Source organism: Chelonia mydas, chromosome 12 (genome assembly GCF_015237465.2).
Source record: "Chelonia mydas isolate rCheMyd1 chromosome 12, rCheMyd1.pri.v2, whole genome shotgun sequence".
Classification (NCBI taxonomy): Eukaryota; Metazoa; Chordata; order Testudines; family Cheloniidae; genus Chelonia; species Chelonia mydas.
Window position 1 is genome coordinate 18,696,014 of NC_051252.2, and position 9,862 is coordinate 18,705,875.

At 42.7% G+C, this 9,862-nt stretch overlaps 1 protein-coding gene across 4 annotated transcripts in view; it reads left to right on the forward strand.

Annotated features, from left to right (window-relative positions):
• Positions 1 to 7,571, forward strand: part of MYLK3 (myosin light chain kinase 3) — a 63,236-nt gene extending 55,665 nt beyond the window's left edge. For all 4 annotated transcript variants that reach the window (XM_043525946.1, XM_037878300.2, XM_037878301.2 and 1 more), the window contains 4 exons: positions 1,006 to 1,134; positions 2,359 to 2,511; positions 5,231 to 5,363; positions 6,978 to 7,571. In XM_043525946.1, the coding sequence (XP_043381881.1) occupies positions 1,006 to 1,134; positions 2,359 to 2,511; positions 5,231 to 5,363; positions 6,978 to 7,049 (487 nt within the window). In that variant the 3' untranslated portion in view covers positions 7,050 to 7,571. The remainder of the gene's footprint in view (positions 1 to 1,005; positions 1,135 to 2,358; positions 2,512 to 5,230; positions 5,364 to 6,977) is intronic.
• Positions 7,572 to 9,862: the final 2,291 nt, after the last annotated feature.

Below are 9,862 nucleotides of genomic sequence, written 5' to 3' on the forward strand. Positions count from 1 at the left end.
TAAAAATGGAAGTTGGTTCAGTGCATCTTCTGAACAACTTTTGCTCGAGAGTCTCCTCTGGAGACCAGCAAGAGTTTAAAGCTGTCCTCTCTTTGTGGAAAGCTTGTTGCCACATGGGGGTGTGTAGGTTACACTATCATGTACTTGCAACATGAATTAAGCCCTGTGTCTGCCAATTTGAGGATTGAGGATGGAGCTTGTCTCTCTCACCAACAGAAATTGGTCCAATCGAAGATAGTACCTCACCCACCTTGTCTCTCTAGTTTGAGGATGATTTCTTTAGAACTTGTGCCAGACATTTCTCACTCAAACATAGTATCTATAAAAGTGACAGAGGTTGGGTTACATGTGCCTGAATGTTAGCTATTCCAATTTGATTTTTGTCTGTAATAACATAGAAAACCAACTGTAGTGCCCTCAGCCTATTTCATCCACCTCTGTTCCTGTGACTTGGGTTGATCTTATTAGCTGAATCACCACATGGGGGCATACAGCAGCTTGCAGAAGACATGGCGGTGATTCTAATGTAATCATGCAACTTTTAGTTGCAACCATATTTTTATTGTCCTAAGTCTTTCTCTGGCTCTTTCTCCTGCCATACTAGCACCTGTCTAAATTAGGAAAATTAAATGATGGATAATGAGCTGTTTATAACTGTGACTTTCTGAATTGAAGCAGAGTGCCAAAGTTAGAATATGCACCAGAAGAGTGATTCACTAGAGACAAAAAGTTAATACAAATGATTTAGTTTCTTTGATTTTGTTCAGATTTAAATGGCTGATTCACTTAAACATTTGATCAAACTAATTGGAAGTGACTGTGAATTATAAAAACTCTCTGTGGGGATGCACAGGCTGAAATTCTGCATCTTTGAAGACTTAGATGTAGAATGTACCTGTCCGGCTTTGCTACAGTATGAAAAATGTGATAGTTCTTTTTGCAAGTGTGCAGTGCATGTACTTAGTCTGCTGTCATTGCTGATGCCCCTTCTTGTTTCTGATGAAGGTACAAACCTCGTGAGAAGCTGAAAGTTAATTTTGGCACTCCTGAATTCTTGGCTCCCGAAGTGGTGAACTATGACTTTGTTTCGTTCCCAACTGACATGTGGAGTGTAGGCGTCATCACGTATATGCTGTGAGTAAGCCTCTGTGTGGGTCATGGCCATGGCTTCATCTGCTCTGTAAGAAAGGCCAGTGGAAGGTATTTGCAGAGCTGGAATGCAGCCTATTCAGAGATTCCCTTCTAGGGAGTGTGTCTTTCTTGTTGCACTCACTTCATTATCCAAAAGAGAGAGCCAATGAAAGGGAACATCACTGCCACACAACTTTAAATACCTGAAAAACAATCAATCTTCATTCTAAATACTTAAACCCTCTGTTTTCTCTTTGCCTTCTTGGTGTCTAATTAGTTAATAAAAACAAAACAAATTAAGTTTAATTTACTCAGACAAGGTGTAATCAGTTGCCTGAAACTTAACAGAACTTCTGCTTTCAATGAGTTATTGAGGTCCCAGACTTATCTTTTCATTTTAAATCAGGCCTTTGGGAACCTGATCCAAAAGGACTTTTGCTCCCAACATGCACACAAGAGTTATTCCTGTCTTGTGTGGAGTTACTTCCTGGGCCTGAAAAATTCACTTCACAGCCACGCATGGGATTAAAATTCTCCCCCGGAGTTTAGGCTGCGAGGCATGGGGGGTCATCTCTACAGGCTCGCTACCTACACAGCATTGCAATATTTTTTTGTAGCTGTTTTCAGTGGACTGGGTCATTTTTTATTTAAGTTTATGTAGAAGCCAAAAAAAAATTTGTATGTGAATCCAGTCATAAATGATTGAAGAAACAAATCTGGGCTTAGAGACTAATTGAAGACAATATTTTATATTTCAAACAGTATTTTAATCCAGAGTAAATATGGATTTAGGCCTCAGTTCGGCACTTATGTGCATGCTTAGCTTTAGGCAGCTGAGCAGTCCTATTCCTGTCTGAAGAAGCAGTTGATCATGTGCTCACATCGCATTGAGTTCAGTTCCTGGGGTATCCATTCACTCTGACCCTGGAGTTGGCTGAGTGAATTGCAAATGGGCAACGTGAAGCATTCCTTCCCCCTGACTGAGCTTTATTGTGCCACCATGCTCCTAGTTATTACAGACCCACTGACCTGAGTAGTTAGGGACAGAGCCAGGTAGCCAAGCCCCACCATAGCACATGTTGCACTGGCCTTTGGGACAGTATCTAGCTGGAACCCTCTTTCCTAAGTGATTCTAAAGCAGCAGTGAGCACAGTGAGAATACATAGGAGAAATGCATGTTTCCCATTATTAGCTGCCCATTTCTCTCTCTCTCTCTTCTTTTTAAAGGCTTAGTGGCTTATCACCGTTCCTAGGAGAAACGGACGCAGAGACAATGAATTACATAGTGAACTGCAGCTGGGATTTTGATGCAGAAGCATTTGAACAACTCTCAGAAGAGGCAAAAGACTTTATTTCCAAACTCCTTGTGAAGGAGAAGAGGTATCTTCTTCTATGTTTGTCATGGCAGCCTTACCATTTAGAATAAGTCCTTCCTAGCTAAATGTGTGTGTGGCAGCCAATCATTGAAAGTTAGTACTATGACTTTTCTTTTGCCATATTCGTGTCTACCAGGCAGCTCAGTAGTGACACAAACCTCATTTTTTAAAAGAAAAATGTCAACGTATTTCAATCAAGGTAAAGGCTCTCCCAGTAACTGTGCCTGTTGCAAGAGAGCTGAAGCGGAGGAAATGTGAATCATTTGTTTTGTTTTCAGAACCTTTCACAGATGTCCAGGAGCTAGTTCTGTCATCACTTTGGCTTCTTTATGAGCATTGATACAAACTGCAAAAATGTCTCTCAAAATACAAAAGGTCATAAGTAGTAGCTGCAGTTATGAAAGTGACATAATTCCCAATCCAAGTGTCTTCCATATACTGGATAGGTACAAAGAACCATTTGGGGCCTAATTCTGTTCTTGGAGTCATACGCTCAGCTCCCATTGAAGTCAAAGGGAGCTGTATACATTGCATTGCAGGACAGAATATGGTCCAGCCTGTCAAATACTGATGCCGAATGAAGATACAGGGGCCTCGTCTTCCCTTGATGAACATGTGTCCAGTGACGACTCCTACCAATAATGGGAATGTTTCACATTGTTTTAGGAGAAAACTGCCAACAGGAACACTTAGAACACTGGCTTTTTCCAGACTGTCAGCCAGTGGTGCTGGAACTCTTTTAATAGTGGGGGTGTTGAAAGCCAGCCCCCTTACCACTGTCCACAACTCCCCCCAAAGCTGGGGCTGGGAGCAGTGCCATGTCTCTGGGAGGGGGGACCCAGACAGGGCAACAGGGCATAGGCTGGAGGCGGGCATGGGGCCTGCAGGTGGGACCCCATATGCGGGGCCAGTAGCAGAGCCCCGGCCGTGGAGCCAGCTGCCAGGACCCTGGGAGCAGAGCCCCGGGAGTGGGGGGCCGGGTGCAGGGCCCCGGGCCAGTGGCCAGGGAGTGGGGCCAGTGTCCCAAGAGCGGCTGGGAAGAGGGGCTAGCAGCCAGGACCTGAGAGTGACCGGGAGTGGAGTCCGGGGCATGGCCCTGGTGCAGAGACCCAGGCACAGGGCCAGTGGCCGGGTAGCAGGGCCAGAGGCTGGGACCCAAGCCCCAGGCTGAGGAGTGGAGGCCTGAGCACGAGGTCAGTGGTCCCGCATAAAACCTGGGGGTGCCCAGAGTTCCCAGGCCTATGCTTTCAGCTAAACTATGCAAATGAGATTTAATAATAAAGTTCTTAATACTAACTTGTCAATGAAAGTTAAGATGGGCATTAAACTGGAAGGGTAATTGTCATTTAGTGGATTTGAACAGAGAGCTAGGAGTCAGAAGACAAGGCTTCTGCTCCTGACGGCCACTGACTTGCTGTGGGATATTAACTTCAGAGAGAGACTCCCATCTGTAAAAAGGAATTAATAAGGCTTTAAGTTTGTGCAGAGGACTTAGAGATCTGGGGATGAAAAATGCTATTTAAGGGCAGATGATTATTAATTATTATTATTATTATAAGCAAGCAGCATTGTTGGATCTGCCAGCTGCTCACTAGGCATAATGGCAGGCTGTGGCTCACTCTCTTGGAGAAAGAGGAATGACCAGTCCACAGCAAACCCTTCCCTCCTGAGACATCTGGGGATGACCTGGTGCAACAGCTTGTCCTATCTCCTAGCATGTTCTTGTTCACCAGGAGGGATTCTGGCTGGCTGTTCACATTATGCAAAGGGCTGCTAACCATCAGTTCTGCTGACACCTTTTTCCTTGAGTGGCAGGTGAGCCAAAGGCAGGACTTAACCTTATCTTTTCATATCAAAGTTCAAAGGCAAGTTCAAATTTTGAAAAAAAATTGCACAAAGGATGCCCCAAAAGACAAGATCCAGGATTTTCTTACATTCCATATGTTTTCAAAGACCCATGGGAATGACCTTCGATTGAGCACCTTGCTGATTGTCTACATACTGTAGTTATTTTTATTACAATTAAATTATGTTTCAGTTATAAACCTTTTGGCTGTCACATCTTCAAAGTACTGAACACAAAGAGAAGCTCTGTGCAGATAGTTGAATCTGAACCAGAACCTATAAGTTTCCAGCCAGCTGCAGGAGGAATACTTGAAAGCCATACCTTTTGTTTACACATGGATGCTCTCATTAGTGTTAATTGACTTTTGTGGGCATCTGTGATCCTCTTTAAATATACTGAAGGGAACGCTCTTGCATTGTCAGGGGAGATGGACTACATAACACCACAAATTAATATCTCTGTGTTCTTTGATGCTCTTGGCACAGTCCTACATAAATGCCATGTGTTCTACCATTCACATTCCAAAATCACATCCAAATAGAGCAACAAGGCTACACAATATTCAGGCATAAACCCAAGTGCAGAAGAACCTAAAACACCTCTAAGCACCACTTAGTCCCACCTAGAGGGTAGGAGTGAGAATTGGTCTTCATGCAGGCTCTCTGTGCTGAGATGACTGGCAGCTATAAAGGGCCTTACCCCCATCTTTTTTTGTATGTTTACTTTTATTTTCATTTAGAAAAAACAACCTTTCACATGTGGTATCAGTGAAGAGCAGCTGAACCATTCCACTGCAAGCAGACAAAGAGATTATCTGTAAATCACAATAGTGGTAGCAACAATTACATCACAGCCCTTCACAAATTTTATTTTCCAGTTGCAGGATGAGTGCAGCACAGTGTCTGAAACACGAATGGCTAAATGATCTGCCTGGCAAAGCCAAGAAATCCAAGCTTTGCCTGAAGTCCCAGTTGCTGCTACAGAGTTATATGGCTCATAGAAAATGGAAGGTAAATAGACAAAATCTGTCATCTTTATTTCCAAAGACGAGTGATTGTACTAGTTCAGTGCAGTCAGGGTCCTTATTCTTCTTTGTCATAGTCCTCTTCTAAACATGGAGAACTCCCTTGCAGTATGAATTTGGGAATTATATTTGCAGTTATAGATCTGAGTGTTCACTTCCCCTTTTAAGTCATGGCATCTCTGAGTTTAGATATTTTTTTTTCTAAATTTTTACTCTTATTTCTGATTGATGTTTCAAAAAAAGTTAGGTGTAAAATTCCAGGGATTCAAAGGCTTCAGACACTATTTATTTTATGTTAAACGTGTAACCTTCCAAGCAAAAGCAGTTACTTTTCAGTTGACATAGTTGCATTAGCCTGTCTTCAATGTATAGGAAATACTGGAATGTAACAACAGAAAGCTATTTTGTGTAGTATTCATCGCAAAGGTCTAGGACCAAGCAGAAGCTGAGTTCAAATCCATCCTGAGTCCCTCATTCACTGTACAACCTTGGGAAAATTACTTGACCTTCTTGTGTCACAATCCAGCAGATGGAAAGTTGCACACTTTCAGGACCACTGATAATCTCTTGCTAATTCTTGAACCATTCTCAGTAAATATGTAGGAATTTCCATAAAAGGTGATCAATAATTATACTCTGCAAAGGAGGGACACCACAACCCTGGAACATTTAACCAATAGGAAGAGGACGAAATCCAACCCAGTTTTAACTCACTAGTGAGAGTAGCAAAACCTTCCTAATGAGTTAGACCCTGAAGACCAAATGTCCTTTACTTTCCCAGACTCCAGAATTACTGCTACTTGTTGCATTTAAAAAATGTCTTCATCCCAAGTTATTTTATTACACATTTGCTAACAGATGCATACAGCCATTTGTTCATTGTATAAACAACCGTTTTACAGCCACAAAGAGTCGATTCTCTAGTACAAAGCATTTCATGATTCCCACTGGAGGGGATTCAAGTGTCACTCTTCGAGCATTGTTAACGTTACACTAATGGCAGATAGCTGCTTTTCCTTTGATCATGCTGACACCTTGGGTCCCTAAAGTGTTGTAATTAATGTCTGTTGCATGTGAGTTGGTAACACGCTGGCTATTATCCAGAGACAGGAGATTAACCTATTTAATCCATTGTGGCTGTTTCTATGACAGTTTATTTACACGACTCTCTTGTGAGGAAGGGGACTGTGATATTTTAAGTGTAACCCTGATTTAATTAGGAGCTGCAAAAGAATGGAGATTTACTTAGAGCTAGCTGGCTTCCCCAAGGCTGACAGGTACAACGGAAGATGTGAGAACTGGTGCTGCTTAGTCCCCCAGTTTCACTAAGGTTACAAATGTACCCCGAAAACTTCATGAACCTTCCACTCCCACTACTTTTCAGTTGACATAGGTGCATTACCCTGTCTTTAATGGGTAGTCAATATTGGAGTGACACAACAGAAGACTGTTCTGTGTAGTATTCAGTGCAGAGGTCTGGGAACTAGAGAAAATCTGCGTTTACTATTCGGAGTCCTCACTGAAAAAAAAACCAGTGTTAATCGCCAGTATGCTTTGGCTCCGTTATGCTCACATTTAGGTTTTTCTGTTTCATTCACAGAAACATTTCTACGTGGTAGCTGCGGCCAATCGTCTGAGAAGGTTTCCGAGCATGTCTGTCAACCTCGCATAAGCTGCTGTGGAAGAGCTATAAGCCTTAGAGCTAGAGATGAAGCAGAGAGAAACGGACTGGATGTTTCTCTCTCTTCCACCACCACTTCTGCCATCCTCATGTGATGTATCAGGCGTGTGTTTAGGTACCAGAACTGCCTCAGAGCACAACAACATAGAATGAATTTTACTAATCTTTATAAAACAGGGGTTTCCATAGTTCTGTTTTACAAGCTCTCAGCTACTGGACATAGTGATACATAAATATTCCTGATATAACTCCACTTATAGCTATATTGATATGCTTATAATTAGCAGCTAAGTTCCTTGAGTGGGACCCACTTCTTTTGGAAGTCTTTGATTATTTATATGAATCCAAAGGGTGGAGTATAGCAGCAAGCACCTGGTCAGCAGCAGTGGGATACCTTAAGACTTTCTGTGTTAATGAGGTGCTGTACTATCACTTTTAGGGCATTGCCACAGTGGTGATAGATTTGGAGGGATAATAGTGCTCTATTTTCCCCAAAGATAATTGTTACTTAAAGCAAAATACCCAGGGTCAACACTGAGGTAGAGAAATGCAGTTTTTCTACATTTCTTCTGAAGGGGTTCATTTTTTTCTGCCTCCCCCCCACCGTTTTTTTTTTTTTTTTTTTTTTCCACCAAAGCATCACAATAATGCATGGCAACTAGTCAGAGTAGAAAGAAAAAGTGCCTTCCACCTTATCCTCTAAAACAAAAGCTACTGCTTTCAGAGGCATTTAAAACCTGGCGCAAGTTAAGACAGATTGTCCCCTACTGCTATATTTTTATAATGGGTCACACTGATTAAATAGCTCCTTGTGTTGGTATGAATTTGAAAATGAAACTACCACAAATGAAAAACAATTGGGATGACAATCTGGTGGATGAAATACAGTGCAGTTAGGTGTCACCTCCTCCCCAGGAACAGAGGTTCTTTTATTCTCTCCTCTGGGTGTGAGTTTCAGGGGATACATTTTAAATATAGTTTTCTGTAGCTGGGACCTGAATGCTTAGTTTTCTAAGCTGATATTTGAGTTCAACACTTTTGCCAAATGCCATGAAGTTTAACAGAAAAACTACTGCTTTGTAACGGATGAACTGGTTTTTGTTTCTGTTCAGCTGCTGGGTGGGGGATCAGTGAATTGCCAGCCTTTGACTCTGTTTCAGTCACATGGGAGCTGTTGCCCTTTTTCTGATTGTTTAAAAACAAAAATAAGTTAGTATTGTCAAGAAAAAGGTTAATTTCAAGAACCAATTTTTTTTTCTGATGCTTATAAAGCTGGAGTCACCCCATATAACACAATCCCAGTACCAATTGTGTTTCCTTAGTGTTTATCAGGCACTTTGGTAGAGGTGGCTGACACACTGTTTCCTTTGTGGCTAACCTACAGGCTGCACCACTCTATGTGAGCTGATTAAAATAATTTATCACTAACAGTAGCAGCTTAAGTCTGCACATTCAGCCTAATCAAATCACAATTTTACTTCCATTAACTCTTTGCCTTTCAATTGCCTAAAATGGTTGTTGCTCCCAGCCCTCCTCAAGACCTTAAAAATTGCTTACACTAGTTTAATGTTAAGCTTGTCTAGCTTTTCAGTTCTAGAACATCTCCCTTCACTTCCAGATGGACTGGACTTGTACAGCACTTTTGGCATTATGTCAGAGGGCAACAAAAGTTACATGAAAAAAATCCTGACAATGGATCACCTTCTGTGAAGGCCCAAGCTTGTTCACATTTCCCCTCCCCAGTGACATTGCATGGTAAATAGTTATTGTTAGTATGCATAGTTATGATATTAACACTAATAAATCTCAGCAAAAATGTAACTGGCCTATTTCTCTCTAGTCTGAAATACAGTAAAGGCAGCATTGGTGAACCCTTTACAACAGAATTTCAGCCTGCTACATCTGACTTTCGCCCAGAGTGTGGACCCTCCTTTGATATTATGAAATCTGATTTAGAAAAAAATTCTGGAATCTCATTTTACAGCTAGTCTTAGTGAGTTGAGACTGCTCAGTGTTTGCCCTGCTCTTCAGGCATTTGTCTGGCCTCTTCCTGAATCAACTTATTAAAATTTTAACTTGAACCAATCCCAAAACAAATGTAAGCTGACAGGAAGGAATGCTTCCACTTTTACTCTTAAATTTTTAAAATGGGGTGGAGCAGAGTGGGTGAAGAGAGAGAAAAGCAAACTTCTCTCTTAAAAAGCTGGTCAATCAACATCTCTTCTTCACTACCTTGTCTTTCTAAATGGATAATGGATGAATGCCCTTACTTATTCATGCTTAAGGCTCCAAGTCTGTCCCAGAGGTCACTGATTCCGTGACTTTCCATGACTTCTGCAGTGGTCAGTGCTGACCCTGGGCCAGCAGCAGCAGTTTGGGTGTGTGGGAGGGAGCTCATGGCTAGGGGCAGGGGGGTGCTTACTTCGGCGTGGGGTGTGGGTCCCCAGGTCCCACTGGCATGGGCCTGCAGCTCCTAGGCAGAGGGGTCAGGAGGCTCCACGCGCTGTCCGTGCCCACAGGCCCCACCCCTACCACTCCCATTGGCTGGGAAGTGCGGAGCCAGCGCTTGTGGTGGAAGCAACTCATGGAGCCCTCTGGCCCCATCTGCTGCCTAGGAGCTGCAGGGACATGCAGAGCTGGGTAGCCACCCCCAGGACCATGGGGGTCCTGGGCCACCTCCCCCAGGGCCACTCCTACCCCCCAAGCACCCATGGCCCCCTGTTCAAGTTTTAGTCAAGGGTATATAGTAAAAGTCATGGACAGGTTATGCACAGTGAATTTTTGTTTACTGCCCGTGACCTGCC